At 43.2% G+C, this 20,577-nt stretch overlaps 1 protein-coding gene across 6 annotated transcripts in view; it reads left to right on the plus strand.

Moving 5' to 3' along the window:
* Window positions 1-20,577, plus strand: part of SP100 (SP100 nuclear antigen) — a 98,002-nt gene that overhangs the window by 74,967 nt on the left and 2,458 nt on the right. For 4 of the 6 annotated variants that reach the window (XM_015069229.3, XM_053215927.1, XM_015069231.3 and 1 more), the window contains 8 exons: window positions 2,405-2,473; window positions 5,200-5,247; window positions 6,478-6,582; window positions 8,263-8,405; window positions 12,206-12,247; window positions 14,183-14,215; window positions 18,868-18,983; window positions 20,418-20,538. In XM_015069229.3, the coding sequence (XP_014924715.1) occupies window positions 2,405-2,473; window positions 5,200-5,247; window positions 6,478-6,582; window positions 8,263-8,405; window positions 12,206-12,247; window positions 14,183-14,215; window positions 18,868-18,983; window positions 20,418-20,538 (677 nt within the window). The remainder of the gene's footprint in view (window positions 1-2,404; window positions 2,474-5,199; window positions 5,248-6,477; window positions 6,583-8,262; window positions 8,406-12,205; window positions 12,248-14,182; window positions 14,216-18,867; window positions 18,984-20,417; window positions 20,539-20,577) is intronic. The other 2 variants (XM_053215926.1, XM_053215928.1) reach the window with 2 other exon arrangements.

Below are 20,577 nucleotides of genomic sequence, written 5' to 3' on the forward strand. Positions count from 1 at the left end.
CCGTACTATTTTGATTACTACCGCTTTGTAATATATTTTGAAATCGGGGTGTGTTATGCCTCCAGCTTTATTCTTCTTTCTCAAGATTGCTTTGGCTATTTGGGGTCTCTTGTGGTTCCATACAAATTCTAGTATTATTTGTTGTAGTTCTGTGAAAAATGTTGTTGGTATTTTGATAGAGACTGCATTGAACCTCTGTTTTGATTACTCTGGACATTTTGATATTTATTTATCCATGAGCATGGAATATCTTTGGATTTGTTTGCATCATCTTCAATTTCTTTCATCAATGTTTTATAGTTTTTAAAGTACTGGTCTTTCATCCCCTTGGTTAAGTTTATTCCTAGGTATTTTGTTATATTTGGTGCAATTGCAAATGGAATTCTTTTTAGAGAGAGAGAGAGGGTGGGAGAGAAGGGCAGAGGAACATAGAGAGTCCCAAGCAGGCTCCATGGTCAGTGCAGAGCCTGACATGAGGCCACATCCCACAACTCTGGGTTCATGACCTGAGCAGAAATCATGAGTCAGATGCTCAACTGACTGAACCACTCAGGTGCCCCCAGAATTGGTTTCTTAATGTCTCTTTCTGCTACTTCATTATTAGTGTATAGAAATGCAACAGATTTATGCACATTACTTTTGTATCCAATAACTTTACAGAATTCATTTATTCCTTCTAATAGTTTTTCTGTGGAGTGTTTAGGGTTTTCTATATCATATCATATCATATCAACTGTAAATAGTGATAGTTTAACTTCTTCCTTACTAATTTTTATGTCTTTTATTTCTTTTTCTTGTCTGACTGCTGTGGCTAGCACTTCCAGTACAATATTGAATAAAAGAGGTAGGAGTGAACATCCTTGTCTTATTCCTGATCTTAAAAGAAAAGCTCTCAGTTTTTCACCATGGAGTATGATGTTAGCTGTGGGTTTTTCATATATGGCCTTTATTATGCTGAGTTACATTCCCTCCAAACCTGTTTTGTTGAGAGTTTTTATCATGAACGATGTTGAATTCTGTCAAATGCATTTTCTGTCTCTATTGAAATGATCATATGATTTCTATCTTTCATTCTGTTGTTGTGGTACATCATATTGATTTGCAAATATTGAGTCATCTTTGCATTTCTAGAATAAATTCCACTGGTCATGGTGAATGGTCCCTTTGATGTATTGTTGATTGCAGTCTGCTAATAATTTGTTGAGGATTTTTGTATCTATGTTCATCAGGGATACTAGCCTGTAGTTTTCTTTCTTTCTTTCTTTCTTTCTTTCTTTCTTTCTTTCTTTCTTTGTTTTTTTAATTAAAAATTTTTCAATATTTATTTATTTTGGGGAGAGCACAAGCAGGGGAGGGGCAGAGAGATGGGGACAGAGGATCTGAGGCAGGCTCTGTGCTGACAGGCCAACAGCAGTGAGACTGATGTGGGGCTCAAACTCATGAACCATGAGATCATGACTTGAGCTGAAGTCAGATGCTCAACTGACTGAGCCACCTAGGTGCCCCTCTTCTGTCCTTCCTTCCTTCCTTCCTTCCTTCCTTCCTTCCTTCCTTCCTTCCTTCCTTCCTTCCTTCCTTCCTTTCTTGCATTCTTGCATTCTTGTGGTCTTTGTCTGGTTTTGGTATAAGGGTAATGCTGGCCTCATAGAAAGTAATTGGAAGCTTTCCTTCCTCTTCTATTTTTTGAAATATTTTGAGAAGGATAGGCATTAACTCTTCTTTAATGTTTGGTAGAATTCACCTGTGAATCCATCTGGTCCTGGACTTTGGGGGATTTTTTTGATTGTCAATTCCATTTCATTACTAGTAACTTGCCTGTTTGGATTTTCTATTTCTTCCTAATTCAAGTTTTGGAAGATTGTATGTTTCTAGAAATTTATGCATTTCTTGTAGGTTGTCCAATATGTTGGCATATAATTTTTTTGTAGCATTCTCTTATAATCCTTTGTATCTCTGTGGTGTTGGTTCTTATTTCTCCTCTTTCACTTCTGATGTTGTTTCCTCTCTTTTTTTTTCTTAATGAGTCTGGCTAATTTTTTTTATCTTTTTAAAGAACTATCTCTTTGTTTCATTGATATTTTCTATTTTGTGGTCTCTATTTCATTTATTGCTGGTCTGGTCTTTATTATTTCTTTCCTTCTGCTAACCTTGGGCTTTGTTTATTCTTTTTCTAGTTCCTTTAGGTGTAAGGTTAGATTATGTATTTGAGATGTTTCTTGTTTCTTGAGGTATTCTTGTATCAATATAAATTTCCCTCTTAGAACCATTTTTGCTGTGTCCCAAGGATTTGAGACTGTTGTGTTTTCATATTCATTTGTTTCTATGTATTTTTTAAATTTCTTCTTTGATTTCTTCATTGACCTATTGGATGTTTAGCAATATTTTTATATTTTTGTTTTCTCAGTGAGGAGATACAAACGTAGAATCCAAAATCTGAGTAACAGAGCTCCAAGGAAAAGAGGCAGACCAAAAGGTAAAAAAAAAAAGATGTAAAATATGTATGCATTTTCCATTTTCAGTAACTAAACATCTAAATTTTTATGCTTTATTCTATGTTTTTAACAACCTACTTCCCTATTGCTTTATGTAGCTGTACTGTTGAGAAATACATCAGATTTAGTCAATTTCCAAAATGTGACAGGGAGAGAAAGATGGCAACACCACAAAAAAGTAATTTGGTGGTGAATCTGCAATCAGAAACTGGGGCCCAAGTGCCACTGCAGTGCTGCCTCTACTGAGCTGATAGCTTTTCAGCTTAGAAGTCGTTTTAGCCATAAAACACTGTCACTCACAAATGATGTAGCTGTCCTTCCTCATGTCCCATGACCTTGAGGTAATCATGTGAACTTGAGTGTGTCACTCTCTCCCTTCTGCCTCAGTTTCCTTATCTATAAAGTAAGATAAATAGTAATAGACTCACTGCCTTCCAACGCCCATCTCAACCTCACACACAGCTTTATATCCTGTGATTTTGATGAAAGGAGAGTCTAGCTCACACACTAGTCCCAAGAGGACTTAGACATAGAGAAACTGAGAGCAAGAGAATGCATGTTTGCCAATAATGGCTACTACTCAACAGACTCAGACTGTAGCTAGAGCTGGGGTTTAAGTTTGGCCACCTATGGGAAAGGAGAGGAAAGACAGCACAGAGAAAGCAGAGAGAGCTTTCTCATGGGACAGTGGGCCTTGACCCTTGCAAGAAAAGAGAGAAGGGGCGGGGGGGAGGAGGAAGGAAGGGAGGTAGATTGAGTCAGAACTGGCTAGTTTTCCTGGGCAAACCTACCACTTCATCATCACAAGTGACAGGAAAGGGCTGTTCCACAGAGAGCCACACTTGTGGGTTGGCTTTTGTCACCTGGCCACCATACTAACTACCATACTTGGCACAATCATGTTCTTTGGAACCGATCAATGTAGAGCAATTTTTAAAGAAAGTTTATTTATTTATTTATTTGAGGTCTATGTGTTACTTGTTTTACATCTCTTGAATCTTTAGTATCAATAGCTATGCTTATGATTCCTTTATGAAGGTTTGGGAATCTCTCCTCTCTATGTACCTCCATAAAATCTTGATAAACTTCCTTAGGGTGATACTTTGTAGAGTAGAACATGCTTGATCTTGGGATGTGATTCCTCTTAGAATAGGAATCATCAATAAATATCTCCTGGGTCCATTGTATCTTGATGAGTTTTTAAAAACCCTTTGTTATAGCAAAGGCCCCCAAAATGAAGGCTTTTTGTGCTTTGTTGAAGAAAAAGATTCCTTTCCAGCCTCATCTGATCATAGTCTGCTTAAAGGAAAGATCAGATGGTTTAGTATCTGGAGGAGATTTTATCCTGGGCCCTGAACTACCCAAATTAGTACCCCAGGATTCCAGCCATGGGCACAGACCTTTAGAAAGAAAAAGCATCCAGGTGTGTTCCTGCCCTCAACATTCAAACACTTTTGAATAATGGTAGATACAAATATGCACATGGACATGACTCAATCTTTTTTTGGACACAATCAACACATAAATTAGATACTACATTCTTCTGGGACATCTTTTAAATCAACCCTTTGTGCTATCACTACCTACACCTTTTGGAATTTGGGCATCAGTTTCTAGAAGTTCCCTTTCATTGGGTTAGTTCTGAACTCCTTGATCCTTTTTGCCACCACTTTCAACACAAAAATCGTCTTTCAAGTTTGGAGTTTTGGGCAGCTATCTACTTGTAGAATCCACCATGTGATCTCTCTTGAGACCTTATATTCCTGCCTTTTAAAAACATATATAATTTATTGTCAAGTTAGCTAACATACAGCGTATATAGTGTGCTCTTGGCTTTGGGAGTAGATTCCCATGATTCATCACTTACATACAACATCCAGTGCTCATCCCAACAAGTGCCCTCCTCAATGCCCATCACCCATTTTCCCCTCTCCCCTGCCCCCCATCGACCCTCAGTTTGTTCTCTGTATTTAAGAGTCTCTTATTGTTTGCCTCCCTCTCTTTTTGAAACTATTTTTCCCCTTCCCATCCTCCAAAGGAAGTCTTCAGCATCTTCCTTTAATTTGTATTTTTATCTGTGAGCATTAACTTTTCTCATATGTAAAATGAGGACAGTATTAGTTCCTATCTGATCACTTGTTCTAAGGATGAAGTAAGTTGATAAGGACAAGGTCTAAGGATAGCTCTTGGCACACAAGAAGCACTCAATAGATGTCTAACTCACTCTTCTTACCCAGTTGCTTTGGAAATACATAAAACACTATTCCAAATTTATTTGGACTGACTTAGAGATAATAGTAAAAGAAATATAGGATGAATCTCAGTTAAGTATCATCTTTGTAACTAAGTCTAGGCCAGGGTTCAGCAAACTATGGCCCACAGGACAAATCTAGCCCACTGACTGTTTATAAATAAAGTTTTATTGGAACACAACCACATATTTTCATTTCAATGTTATCTATGAATGCTTTCACAATACAATACCAGATTTGAGTAGTCACAACAGCAATTATGTACTTAAGTATTTACTCCCTGGTCCTTTACAGGAAAAAGTTCCTGACTCCTGATCCACACATTTGCTGTTTTTCTCAAAGTACTAGACAGGCTTCTGAAAAGTTACCTTTGAATGGTGTTTTTGCAAAACAATACTATTTGAAATGTAATATTATACGCAAGACACATTTATGTTATTTTTTTACTTTCTCAGGGAGAAAAACAGTCAACACTGGGCCTTTGAGAAGAGTCAGAAAAAGAGGTAAAAGGAAGGAATTAATATACTTTTGATAATTAAGTTTCTAAATTCTTGTTTTATACTCTGTGTTTGGAGTGATCCATAAATTTTCTTAACTGGCTTTTAGAGCAAGTGACAAATGTTATGATATTCATTGGCCTTGGTTAATTTCAACAACAAGATAAGATGGTAGTAACACCTACTCCATTGATTAGTCAGTTGATCTGAGAGATCCTAGGCCTCCTTGGGCCCATACAGAGCTTCTTTCACTATACTGATGACGCTTGAAGAAGGAAAATATAAAGAAAAAAATACAAAGGGTGTGACTCACATGATTTTTAGCTGATCTCTTATAGCTTAGAGAGCCATAGGTTGCCCATCAAGAGGGACCCTCGCTGGTAATACAAGACCTATGTCCTAATTCCCAAACTTCCTTTGGTTGTGTGACTTTGGATCACCATTTGTGGGTGTTTTACTCCATTTCCTTCTCTGGGTGAGTGGCAGGTAAATTAGACTGGGTGGCCTTCTAGGCCTACCCCAGCTCTAACCGAACTGACTCTGGGAAGACCATGGCCACCCATCTTTCCCATCCCAGAGAGAAGCCCCAGCATGTGTCTTTAATGAACCCCCTAAATGTTGGCCAGAATGTTCTGAAGTCAGTTTTAAGACTTGCAACACCTGCTTCGGCAGAATCAGATCCCAGTGACCCTGCCCAAAGGTTGTGCAGAGGTCCCCTCCCTGAGCAATTTTCAGTTCTAGCACAGTCCATCCTGAGTTTCTCCTTTAGCCACAGAGAAAGCTCACATGAAGTAAAAGTGCAACAGGCAGAGAACAAGGAGGGAAGACAGACACCATCCCTTCTAGGCACTCCATTACAATCCTGTTTTCTGTCCCTCAGCTGATTCCTCAAGTGAGGAGACAAAACTAAAAGCTGAAGGGCTTATCTCCATCTACATAACTTCAAAGCAATAATATGACAGGAGGAAAATTATTGCATGATGGGGAGTTGTAGTCAACAAACTTGGAGATTCAGACACCTCCACACAAGACATTTAATGCAGGCTTTTAGAGGATGACATTATCTTTGTGCATCTAACCTGCTATAGAAGAAAGACCTAGAAGGGTAATGAGTTCATGGGGCAAATCCCTCCAATACATTTTAAATTATAAAAGAAAGATCTCAAGAGGGAGGAGGTCAGAACAGTGCACAGTTGTAGACAAAGGTGGAATAAAAACAATAATGCTTCTTTGCAGGTCCAAGAATTCCCAGAGATACAAATATGAATTTTCACCTTCCAAAAGTTCCCGTGACCTGTGGAGAGGCAAAGGGGATTTTATATAAGAGAAAAATGAAAGAAGGTGGGCTTCATGGTCTTCTATGCTTTTCAACTGGAAAGTACCCATGTGAATAATATATTGTTCAGGGGTAGACACCTGTGTCAGGGGTTTCCCAAGACCATCCCCAGGTGTGGTGATTCCCTAGGAGGATTCGTAGGACTCGGCATATAGTGAACTCATGGTGATGATTTCCGAAATTGGAAGGGTACACAGTAAAATCAAGGAAGGAAAAGACACACAGGACAAAGTCCAAAGGAAACCAGGTGCCAGTTTCCAAGGGTCTCTCCTGGTGGAGTCACACAGGGTGCACTTAATTCTCTAGCAATGAATTGTAGCAACATGCATGAAATGCTGTCTACCAGAGGATCTGCCCCTCTGAGTCTCAGAGTCCAGGTTTTTATCAGGGGGTCATCACGTAGGTGCCCTCTGCCTAGCACATGCCAAAATTCTAGACTCCCAAAAGGAAACCATATTGTTTGTATAAACAGTTTAGGGCAGCGAGACACTCTTAAGTTCTAGGAATGGTAGGACCCCTCCCTAAATGCAAGTTCCCAGATACCAGTCAAGAGCCAACCTTGCAAGCAGACCTTTCTAAAGGTAGCAGCCTCAGGTCTGCTCTGTTAACTCTTTTCTGCACAGCATCCCAGATAGGGAAGAAATGGTATTTCCACACTTAAAATTAGCAAACATAACAGGACATTTTTCCTTTCCCCCATGGAAATGGTCCACAGGATGCTGTCCAGCACCCAATGAGATCAAGTAGTTTAATATCAGGGCAGAAAAGGTACATGTTTGAAAAATCTGGCAACAACCTTCACGGTACCATCCTCATAACATCTGTATAGCCTTGATCTCGCTGGGAGGAGCACAGGATTTAGAATTAGAGGACCTAGATTCATGTTTCAGCAATACCAAAAGTGTGTGTTTCGTCTGGGCCAAATTCCTGGTCTTTCTTACCTTGACCTTCGTCCTGTACAAAATGAGAATAATGATAAAACTTGCCATGTTATTATGAGGGGGAAAAAATGAGATAATGGATATAAAATACTTTGCAAATCATTATTGTTAAAGTACACTATAAACATTCATCTGTCATAATTGATTCCTCCTTCCCCAAATATAGTTCTTTAGGCACCAACAAGTGTTAATGTTTCCCTGGGGCCAAATTTCAGGTGTATACTTTAACTTTGCCCCCTTGATGACATTTCCATGCTTTTCACATAAAATAGCTTTGAGTTCAAAATATGAGAAATAACTGATTGCCATTAGCTGGATGACCAACAAGGTGAGGCAGATGTGGCGGTGGTGACAGCAGCCACTCATCCACCTGTGTGGCCTTGCGTCCCCTCTGAAACCCAGCCTACCTCTCAGAGAAGGCAAGAAAAAGAAGCCTGCTCATCCATCTTCAGGGCCATTCAGTTTTTTCTCTTTTGAATGTAGTGAAATACTTTTAAAAAATACATGTTGGTGTTAATTATTTTCCTTGTTGCACAAAGGTCAATGATATGCGTGCACATGGCAGGAAGTCAGTCCCCTCTTGCCCTTGCCTTTCAGGCTGCTTGTAGGGCCCTGAGAGGGATCTCAGCTCTCTCGCTACAGATTCTGAGCCAAGATCCACGGGGCGGGGGGGGGGGGGCATATTTCGGGGGGTTTTATACTTGAGAAGGCGCTCCCTTATGACTTCTTATTTTTGTCTCACAGGAATCGTGCAGAGGTGTATAAAGGGTGAGGATGGAAGGTGGTTCACCCTCAGGGAATTTGAAATTGAAGGAAACCACGGACCATCCAAGAACTGGAAGATGAGCGTGAGGTGTGGTGGATTCCCCCTGAAACAGCTGATTGAGGTATCCCAATGACACAGGGCTTAAATCAAGGGTTTAGTGTCACGGTTCATCAGCTCCAAGCATCAGCAGGATTTCTCAGTGTCCAGAAAACTGCCACGACCCCCTTGCCCAGATCACAATGCACATGTTACGTACTAACATTCCACTCAAGAGTATTTTGGCTGCTTTATATTAGACGTTAATCCTCTAAATGCATGAGCTATTATCCTTTTGTTTTTTGGAGTTTTTAAATGTTTTTTAAAATTATATTTATCTTGAGAGAGAGAGAGAGAGCATGAGCAGGGAAGGAGGAGAGAGAGAGGAAGAGAGAGAACCCCAAGCAGGCTCCATACTGTCAGCACTGCACCTGAGGCAGGCCTGATCTCACAAACAGAGAGATCATGACCTGAGCCGAAATCAAGAGCCAAATGTCCAACCGACTGAGCCATCCAGGCACCCCCCCAAGCTCTTACCCTTTTGAAGGCAGAACCGTAAATTATGTCTCTGACTCAACCACTAATAATTGCCACTGTGTAATCTGGTCACAGAAAGTAATTTAAATTGGTGTGTGTTGGGGGTGGGGGGGAGACTAAAGTTTAAAGTGGCATGGTAGATCTCTGTATCTGAAAATAACACATCAGTATAAATGTTTCTTGGATTGCAGAATATTTTACCGTTATTTCTTTTGATAGCTTTCTGAGATTCATTCTTGAAAGAGAATATAAATAAATTGCATTTCAAAATATCTCCTTTGGCCCCCATATCAGCCCCTTGATGTGGACAAAACAGGCTGGGTCTCTATTGCAGACAAGCTCATGCCTTCTGACTCTGTCGCATGACCCAGATGTCCCTTCCTTGTGCCACTCTAATGATGAAGAAAAGCTCTTTGCTCAGCAAATATCTACCGAGTTGCATCTAAATCCACAGGGTGTAAGGTGTGAGCCCCAGCCATGCCGGAGGAGGGCTACATGTTTACGACACAGGACCAGGTACCTCCTTGATGCAGTAGGTGGCACACGAGCCTCGTAACCAGGGGACCACACAGCACACGGTGCTATAAGGAGGGGTGCTGGCAGGAAGAGATGCAGTGGCTCCAGGGAGGGAGGATTATTTCTGAGCTTGGGGTTGAGGACAGTTTCATGGAATGGTTTCCACTGAGCTGAGTCTTTTTTTTTTTTAATTTTTAAAATTTTATTTAGGGATAACTGGGTGGCTCAGTCGGTTAAGTGTCCCACTGTGGCTCAGCTCATGATCTCACAGTTTGTGAGGTCAAGCCCCGCATCAGGCTCTGTGCTGACAGCTCGGAGCCTGCCTCGGATTCTGTGTCTCCCCCTCTCTCTCTCTGCCCATACCACCCCCCTCAAAATTAAATAAACATTTAAAAACATTATTGATTTAAAAGTAAAACATAAATTTATTTACTTCCAAGTTAGTTAACATATAGTGTAATAATGATCTCGGGAGTAGAATTTAGTGAGTCATCACTTACGTATAACACCCAGTGCTCACCCCAACAAGTGCCCTCTCTAATGCCCATCACCCATTTAGCCTATCCTCCCACCCACCACCCCTCCAGCGACCCTCAGTTTGTTCTCTGTACTTACAAGTCTCTTATGGTTTGCCTCCCTCTCTGATTTTATCTTATTTTTCCTTCCCTTCCCCCTATGTTCATCTGTTTTGTTTCTTAAATTCCACATATGAATGAAATCATATGATATTTATCTTTCTCTGACCAACTTATTTTGCTTAGCATAATACATTCTAGTTCCATCCACATTGTTGCAAATGGCAAGATTTCATTCTTTTTGGTTGCTGAGTAATATTCCATTGTGTATATATACCACATCTTCTTTATCCATTCATCAGCCGATGGACATTTGGGCTCTTTCCATAATTTGGCTATTGTTGATAGTGCTCTGAACTGAGTCTTAAAAGAATAGTCCTGGAGTGCCTGGGTGGCTCAGTTGGTTAAGTGTCCAACTTTGGCTCAGGTCATGGTCTTAGGCTTGTGAGTTCGAGCCCCACGTTGGGCTCTGTGCTGACAGCTCAGAGCCTGGAGCCTGCTTCAGATTCTGTGTCTCCTCTCTGCCCCTTCCCCAGTGCTCGCTCACTCTCTCTCTCTCTCTCTCTCTCTTTCTCAAAAATAAATAAACATTAAAAACAATAAAAAAAAAAAAAGAATAGTCCTGATGAGCAAAAATGTAGGAACAAGGCATTCTACATAGAAAGGATGGAGTGAAAATCCTGCCTGTGATTTGTCAAGAAGTTGTAGGCTTGTTACGTGGGCTGAGCGGATGGAAGACATCTTAAGGCCAGAGGAAGGAGTCTGGACCCTTCCTTTCATCATGAGGGGATCATGCGGGGAGGGGGGTGTTGAGTTAGTGATGACTGACATAGGTGAGACACTGCTTTAGAAGTATTAATCCAGTCAGGGATACCCCAATGGTTCAGTCGGTAAACATCCAACCCTTGGCTTTGGCCCAGGTCATGATTCCAGGGTATGGGACCCAGCCCTATGTCAGACTCTGCACTGAATGTGTAACATGCTTGGGATTCTCTCTCTCTCTCTCTCTCTCTCTCTCTCTCTCTCTCTCTCTCACCTGAGCCCCTCCCCTGTTTGTGCTCTCTTTCTCTCTCTAAAAAAAATTTTTTTTTAAATAGAAGTATTAATCTGATCAGAGAATGCAAGATGGGTTGGAGGATGGAGTGCTTGCAGCCACAGATACTTCATGTGACCTTGACTGCCTCTGTGCCTGATACACCCCCACTCAGCCTGCAAGGCCCAGTTCAAACAGCATACTCTCTAAAGTCCTTTAAAACACTCTGCCTCTGTTTCTTGTGGCTGCTGTAACAACTTTTCACAACCTGGGTGGCTTAAAACAATAGAAATCTATTATCCTAACAGTTTTGGAGGCCAGAAGTCTGAAATCGGTTTCATTGGGCTCAAGTCAAGGTGTTGGCAGGGCTGGTTCTTTCTGGAACCTTCCAGAAGTTTCCTTGCCTTTTTCAGCTTCTGGAAGCTGCCTGCATTCCTTGGCTCAAGGCTCTTCCTGACGTCACTCCAACCTCATGTTTCATCGTTACACCTCTTACTACTCACTCTGACCCTCCTGCCTCCCTTGCAAAAGGATGCTTGTCATTACACTGGCCCAGCACAGATAATCAGAATGATCTTCCTATTGCAAGATCCTTAATTTAATTACATTTGTAAAGTCCTTTTTACCACTTAATTTAACATATTCAGAGGTCTGAGAATCTGACCATCTTTGGGGGTCGTTATTTAGCCTACCATACTGACCCATCTCTGGATCCAAAATACTCTGTGAGAGCATGGTTTACACTTCATCACTCTTACCATCATCACCTTACCATCACCATCACCATTACATAATGGCTCTTCGCACTTGTCTCCCCAAAGGCATGGACACCTTTATGTGCCCAAGGCCACTAAGAGCCTGCCCCAGTCTGTCACTCACTGGCTAAGTGCCAGTGGAGTAGCTATAGCATGTGAGGTATAAAGACACAAGCTAGAGAGGTCCTGGAGGTTGGACAGGAAGCAGTGGGTATAGAAGACATTGTGAAGGAAAACCTGGCATGGCTATGAGGGGAGCAAAAGAGAGGGCACGGTTTTTAAAGTTGCCCTTAAAGCTAAATCTGGGTAAGAGAGAGCAGTGTGTTAGGGATTCGGAGAGGGATGTTATTTTCCATGAAAACACTGAATTTGTGCTGACAGTGGGGCATATCTGGAAGGCAGTTGGAGATACAAAGCTCACAGAGTAGAAACAAGGAACCATTTGGCATTAATCTCATTTCTATTTCAGAATAAATTTCTACCAGACCCACCAAGAAAAAGGAGAAGAAAGGTAATTATCACATGACCTTCTACCAATGTCTCACCCCTTGGAATAGATAATAGTCGTGTGTCACCTGGTGAAGCAAGAAACCCAAATCACATTCTCTCCCATTCTCTTATATCTTTCCTCTCTTTCATGCACACACACGCGTGCTCGCACACACACGCACACACACACACACACACACACACACAAACTCACACTGAGGACTTCTTCAAGAGGTCTTTCTTTAAGGGAACTTTCAATTCCTTTATGGAGATGTAATCCTAGAGAATAGAGAGGTTGGAAGGCTAATGTGCACTGGGCGAGACATTGTTGACCCAGAAGAGTTTTCCTTTGTGGAGAGACACCATGGACATGATTTTGTAGCTGAGCATCTCTGTGTAAAAGCATCAGGCCTCACCAGATGGGTTTTGCACACCTCAGTTCTGTCTATGGAGCAAATTCTCTTTCCTTCAAAGTCCCCTTCTGGAGCTCACGGACCAGTGGTTTTCATGCTGTATGGATTCCAGGGAAGGTGGTGGGATAGTTGGTGTCTTCTATGGCCTCTCCAAGAGTATGTGTGAGAGATAACCTGTGTGGTGCAGAAAGGATATGGAAGAACTTCCATTTCCTTGACCTCCAATACAGGTGACCTTGAGAGGTGACCTTGGCCCATCTCTGCCTCACCAGAAAGTCATGGTCTTCACCAAGCTGGTTTCTGGGACAACCTGCCCCACTGACCTTATGCTAGAGACTCAGTCACTAGGGTCTGCATCCACTGGGTTTTCTGGAGAAAGAGATGCTATTTGCTCTGTTCACTAAGAGCAAACATCTCCACCCAGTGCTAGGGAGCCAAGGGTTACAGCCTTGTGACCACCTCAGTTCTCAGAGCATCGCTCCAGAGGGTCTCTCCCTTCCCCAGACCCTAGGCTTCTGTCCTTTGTGTCATCAAATGACAGGTGGTGCTTCTGGCAGTTTCCCTGCTCATACGATTCCTGTTAAGCCTGATAGTGATAGCTGAGGTGTTCCAAGATAGTAAGATATAAAACTCCAATCCGATCATTTACCAGCTGCTAAGAAACCTTGTCTCTGAGTGACAGTTGTGTTCATTTGTTTGTGCACTTATGTATCCATTTAACAAACACCTGGGGAGCAAGCGCTAAGCACTAAGTGTATGCTTGGCCAACGGCAGTGCGCAGGAGGCCAAACAGACCCAAAGGATTGTTTCAACTTTGTTGTCTAATATGGGACCATAACTATTGGGGTGGGGTGGAGGTTCTAGGCCCTTCTGAGAGGCAAGCAGTGATGTGGCTGCCTCCCAAGTCATTGTACTTTGGATCACACTGTGTGACTTGTCTATGGCCTCTCTGCCTTGGGCTGGAGGTAAAAGTTGAGGCCGCCGTTGTTCCAGACTGAAGAAAGCCAACTCATTCCACAGATATCAGTCAGTGCAAGCTTTTGGGATGCAGGAGAAAGTGGTGAGGTGCTTAGCTTCAGGAAGAAGAACCTTAGGACTGGGGACCTTAGACCCATTTTATCTTCAGGGCTATGTCCTGAGTGAGCTGCAGAAGACAGTGGGGTTCTTTGGGACAGCTGCATGGTGTCCAGGATTCTGGGCACTGTGGCTGCTGGGGGCTGTGGATATTCAGTCCTCAGCCTGATTCTCTCATTGCAATCCCAGCCCCATCTGTGGCATCCAGGGCCAGAGTCCCCTCATAGCTTCACAAAGGCCTGCCTTGGGTCTGAGAGCCAGAGAATGAACTTACGTTGGGCCAAACTGCCAGAAACAAACAATTTCATGCTTTTTAATTCTCCTGTTAGATATATAGATCCATAAAAACAGACATAAAACAAAGGGAGGGCTGTGGCATGAATCCTTTACATAAAGAAGTCTGCTCAAGTGTGTGGTCAATAAAAAATCATATACAATATGGTCATTCAATCTTTATCTCTTTTCTACAGACTGTCCCAGAGCATGGGAGAGATGACCCTTACGTAAGTACTAATTCCCACCTGTAACCCCAGAATAATACTGGCCTTGTTCCTCCATACATTATCTGTGTCACTGCTGTGCTCCCCCAAAGCATGTGCATACTCAGTTGGAGCATGTCACCGTGTGTGATGAGCAGAGAACGGCAGACACATCACCCACACCAGGGAGATGGTTCTGGAGCTGGTGTCTCTGCATGAAAGCATCCTTTCAACTTGTTCAGGGAAACTTTCCTGTTTATTTCCCCTCGAAAGTGGGTAGGAGAGGCAGAACTCTAGATCACTGGGGCCTCTAGAGCCAGTGGTAATAGTCAAGACTGGCTTGCAGATGAGGGGTAAGGAGCAAATTTGAGAGAATATCAGCATTTAAAGGTGATAGGGAAGGAAAGGAAAACCCCAAATATCTACTCTAAGGTGCAGGCAGAGCTAAGATGGTTTTAAGCATCAGCCAGAAGGAACAGGCTGGGCCCAGCTGGCAAGTCCAGGGGTGGACCCTGTCACGAGTCCTGCAGAGAAATATACACAGGGCAAGTGGGTGCTGCAGAGTAATGTATTCACGGTCCTTATGGAAACCCTGGAGTCCATCTGAAGGGAGCCATCAGGATGCTGAGCTGGCTAAGACTGAAGCCATCAACACGGAGCAAGTCACAGACAGTTCTACGCTAACTGCTCGGGTAGTGCTCGATGATGTGCAGACCATTCTGTCCATTCTCTGCTTTGCTATGGCTGGCTGCTTTAGAGTCGGCCAACAGCAGAGATGACCCCTCTGTCTAAGATAAATCACACTTTGATTGTTTTCATTGCAACAAGATGGACATTTTAGGCAGTCAGCTTTTTGCACAACTCCAGGGGGAACCTCCCGTTTTAGTATGATGTGCAGCTGTACTGATATGGACGCCAACAGAGAGGGGATAGAAAAAGGTCGCCAAGCCCATGCTGGCCTTCTAGCAAATGCATTGCCCAGCACGATCTAGATGCATCCACACCACTCCCATTCCTCTGCTGGAGGTGGGACCCTTGAATCTTGGGGTCTGTGCAACTTTTCTGATTTCTGAAATGGACACAGAGGGTTATTTCTTACAGCTCACCACCAAGCCCTCTGTGAAGATTAAAAGGCACCTCTTCCAGCAAGAATGTCCTCACTCCTTTTCATAACCTTTCTGTGACAGACTTTGTGGGCTGATAATAACTCTACTTACAGCTCCCAGGCCTTGATGGAAGATATCCCTCTAGACTGTGGGCTCCCAACCTTGGCTGCTCATTGCCATCAGCTGAAGATCCCACCCTCAGAGGTTCTCATAGTAGTCTTCTAAGGTGCTGCCTGCAGGTTGACATTTTCCAAAGCAACTCTAGTGGTTTTAATGCACAAAGTTGACCACAGTGAGCCAGTGCCGTTCAATCTGTAGTGCCCATCAGAATCTCTGGGCTTCTGATTCAGTGAGTGAGGTGGGGGGCCTGAGAATTTACACTTTTAACAAGTTTCAATGGATGCTGCTCCTGGTGATCCACTGCTTTAGAAGCCAGAGGTCTCCACTAATGACTGCACCAGGGGAATGTTTAAAACATACTAACTATGTGTCCATCCTGGTGAAGCAAACCACCAAAATCACATGCAATTAATTGAATCTCTGAGGGTGGGGCCTTAGGCATCAGAGTTTTTTTTAAAGCTCCCCAGGTGATTCTACTGTACAGCAGGTTGAGAACCACTGCCAAGCAAAAGGACAAATTTCTTGCTAAATAGATTAAAGAGACAGGGGCACCTGGGTGGCTCAGTCAGTTAAGCCTCCAAATTTGGCTCATGATTTCGCAGTTTGTGGGTTCGAGCCCCACATCGGGCTCTGTGCTGACAGCTCAGAGCCTGGAGGCTGCTTCATATTCTGTGTCTCCTTCTCTCTCTCTCTGCCCCTCCCCTGTTCACACTAAAAACTGAATAAACTGGGGCGCCTGGGTGGCTCAGTCGGTTAAGCATCCGACTTCAGCTCAGGTCATGATCTCACAGTCCGTGAGTTCGAGCCCCATGTTGGGCTCTGTGCTGACAGCTCAGAGCCTGGAGCCTGCTTCAGATTCTGTGTCTCCCTCTCTCTCTGACCCTCCCCCGTTCATGCTCTCTGTCTCAAAAATAAATAAACATTAAAAAAAAATTAAAAAAATAAAAACTGAATAAACATTTAAAAAAGAAAATACGAAAAAGACTGAAGAGATGTATGTCAAGTTCACAGGCTTCCTAGACTACAGACTGGCATGTTTATTCCAGCACGGGATTGGCATGTTTATTCATTCTTTCTCAGGGCCTACTTGCAGTGCACTTTATAAGATGATGGTCCAGAAAACTTGACCCATCAATGGTCAGCATCCACGAATGTCATCTGTTATGACAAAAAAGAAAAATGGTTACATGGCCCCATACCAGGACCACCTCAGGCCCATGTGGGGATGTGCCCAGGTATGTCCCTGACAGGCTATTCCTTAAGTTTTCCCTTTCAATAAAGGGAAGACATGGGCTAGATACAAGAGCCTAGAATTTCCTCTTATGTGTGACTTTTGTGTCCTTCTTATATTGAATTTACAGATGAAAAGAATTTACAAATTGAGACATATCCCAATTTACATCAGCTTATTGGGCACAGGGATGATATTCTGACTGTTATGATCTGGAACCCAAAAAGCAGGCCACTGTGCTTTGGCTAATAAGGCAGCATTGTAAGTAAGGGCTCTGCATCCTTGTGGCTGTAGACCTCACAGAGGCACTAAGAAGAAGATGGGATATTTGACAAATAAGATCAGCAGGACCAGTGATGGGATGGATATCTGGGATGCGAAAAGGGAGGGTTATATGTTCACTTCCAGGCTTCTGGGTGGATGCTGGAGTGCTTGGTGAGATGAGGGACAACTAAAGAGGAGCAGATCCAAGACAAGGAATGTGGTTGGGGTTGGAATGGGTTCAGACATGATGAAAAACATCTACCCGGAGGTGACGGAAAGTTGAGTTTGGATGTTTGAGGACTCAAAAGGTAACTAGAGATACCGCTTTAAAGTCTGGGGATAGATGTGGAAGGCGTGGTCATGGGAGCAGTTGTGGTCATCCAGCAGAGTGGAATGAACAGGGGACACAGGACAGAGCCCCAAAGATTTCCCATCATTCCAAGTGAAGAACCTGAACAAAAAGAGACAGAGGGTTAGGGAAAAAATCCAAGAGAGTGGAATATCCTGGAACAAAGTATGAAGAGTGTTTCTAGAAGGAAGAGGTGAAATGGTGCCCCTGTCACTGCTCCCCTTCCTCATCACCATCAAGAGACCCAACCATATCACTGGGTTGGCCAGTCCCCAAGTCTGTGTACTATTTTGTACCTAGATTGTCACATGAGGACATAAATCCTTCTTCCAGTCCACAGTATAGACAGGATATTTTCATCTAGGTGTAGAACTGCCACCCATTGGATGAAATGTTCCCCACCATGCGGCTTTCCTCAACTGGTTCTCTTGCTTCCCAGGTAGTCCCAAGAGAGTATTCAGGTGTTCATCCTCTGGGCATTTCTCCAGCACAGACACACCATCTTCTTACATAGAAATTATAGTATGTAGGGATTCACGTGTTATTGCCACATAGATTATCATACACACACACACACACACACACACACACACACACACACAACACAGGAGGAAAAAGGTGTGATTTCTTTTGCCCATCAATGGGCTCATTCCTTGACCAATTCTTATTTTGGTCTATTAATTCTCTTGTTCTTAACATATGTTTGTTACTCCATAATACTTAGATACAAACACTATCAAATGTTTAACTTCACTAAATGAAATTAAATCTGGCTAAAGGTCCCACAGATTGAGGTGAAAAATCCAGCATCAGCCAATTTTGTGGACCCCTCCATCTTCCTTATATACAAAAACACCAAATCTTCTATGTGCTCAGAAAATGAGGGTAAGGCCTTGGGCTTCAACAGTGGCAGTTGCTGGTAGGACCTTCCCTGGCCATTTGGAGGTAGCACCTCCGCACCTTACATGCCGAGCGAGCCATGGGTATCTTCCCCCAGGCTCCCAGAACCAAAGAGCTCTGGCATCCTTCTGGTCATCTGTGCCCATGTCTTTCCAACCCAGAGGTACTGCCACAGGCCCAAGGACCCTCCAGGCACAGAGGCCATAGTGCAGGAACTCCTTCTCAGGTCCTTCAAATCATGGTAAACTTATGGCCAAGAAAATGGGATACAGTGTTATGTCATAAGTTTAATCCATTACATTAAACTCTAGATAAATCACTCTTCAATGACTCAATGTAGATGATGCAATGTAGACAACTAGATAAGACACTGTATTATATTCACTGTATTACATTTATTTGTTAATAAATTTCTCAGGTTATCTTTAATCCCTCATTTGTTGTTGTCATTGCTAGTCTGTATCAGAATCTCTGCCTTCATAAAGAAAACTGTAATGGTCTAATAACCACCTCCTCCCAAACTTCACTGCAGACCAGAATGTCTTCTTTTGAAATCCTCACTCAGTGTTGTTCCTTAATATTTTGAGGACAGAAATTTGTAAGTGTCACCTTGGTACAAGCAAAGGCCATGTGTTCTAAAGCCCCATGTGTTGACCTTCTGGGGACTTACTAGTCCCACTGATGTCTACATTATCTCCCCTTCCAGCCGGAAAACTCAAATGAATGTGAGGTGTGCGGTGGACACGGGATGCTGTTCTGCTGTGATACTTGTTCAAGGTCCTTTCATGAGACATGCCACATCCACCCTATAGATGCTAAAAGGTTGGTGAGACCTGGCCCCCTCTTGCCCTTCCTTCTTGTGGCACAGCTCCTCCCACCATGTGCATTCATCCTGCAAAGTTTGACTCCGGTTGTATGTGTCTTGATGCAGAGGGACCAGAGTCTTAAAGTATCAGGATCCAGAAATATGGTCCAAAGCTGTTTACTACTGCCAGAAGCAGCAGATTAATGGGAAGCAAAAACTCTTCAAGTGGTTATTAAGTGTAATAGAAAGAGATGTTACCCCCACTCCCCCCACCAGGTCCCAGACCCATGAACTTTGATGGGGGTGACGACACCATACATTAGCTGTTGGTTTAAAGAACATACCTGTGATGGGAACATTAAAAAGTTGACAAATCTGGGGTTGTGGTGAGCCTTCAGAAGGCCATTTATACTGCATTCCTTTGCTTTAAAATCCCAGCAAATGTATCTTTGGTCAGAGCTGATGGTATGTTGGATAACACGGAGACTAATAAGGCATTCTGAAAGTGGTAGTGTGAGCAGAATTGCTATGGCCAAGGAGGATGGATGATTTCAACCAGGATTGTGTCTGTCCCTATGAAGACAGAGCATTGCCCCTTCATAATGGGAGAGTCTAATGTAATCTACCTTCTCCCAGGTAGTTCCCAGGGAATGGTGTCATCTCAGAGATTCAGCATAAAGCTCTGTAGTTGGGCAACGTGCAGAGGCAGAAGACAGGTCTGCTTTATTGTTGAGCCCGTGTATAGGCCCCAACCTCACACCATGGATATTTGATGCTTGCTCAAGCAAGCACTGGGGTAGCCAGGGACAGAGGCAAATGGCACGTCTAAGAAGGATCACTGTGTCCACTTGATTATCGAGAGCTCTTCAGCACAGGTAGCCTGGCAGAGAAGAATGGAGAATGAATCTAGAGGAATATGGCAGATGTCTGGCACTACTCTGTTCATAGATTTCCTTTCCAAGAAATTTCTGCAGTGCAGATTCTAGGCACAGATATGGCAATGCCAGAGGAGAGGATGCCTATAGCTCTGTGGTCTTGTGCTAATTCAGCAACGTTGAGAAACAAGAGCTGGTTTCCTGATTTTTACTATGGTCTGATGTCTTTCTGAAGCCCAAGACTCCAGCGCTGAAGGTACCAGTTTCCAATCCTCACAGGGCTCATTACTGAGCCCACAGTGGCTCAGATGAGAACTCTTAGTTTTGAGGTGAAAGACCATCACCCACCATGGCATCTCACTCAACAAACGGTCGGTCCTGGTACCACAATTAGTGGGAGGGGTGCCTGGCAAGGGTGCCCAAATGGGGTTCTCGTGCAAAGGAGTGTCCAAAAGAGAAGCTGGATAAAAGGTGGAAACCACCAGTCATTCCTGAACAGAGGGCTTCAGCAGCTATAGAAACAGTGGCTGATTCACAGAGCACCTACCTTTGCTGACCTTATGCCCAACCTTCCAGAGACCCATGGAGTTGCATCATCTGCAGGGTAAAAGCTATTAAGGAAAGGTACCCACAAAGCCAGGTATGTCACCAGGAATCAGAGGTCCTGAAGAGGCGGATGCTGCCTGAGGAGCAGTTGGTGAGTTGAAATGTAAACCTGAAGTCTCCTCCTTTCTGT

The sequence above is a fragment of the Acinonyx jubatus genome, chromosome C1 (assembly GCF_027475565.1).
Source record: "Acinonyx jubatus isolate Ajub_Pintada_27869175 chromosome C1, VMU_Ajub_asm_v1.0, whole genome shotgun sequence".
NCBI classification, from domain to species: Eukaryota; Metazoa; Chordata; class Mammalia; order Carnivora; family Felidae; genus Acinonyx; species Acinonyx jubatus.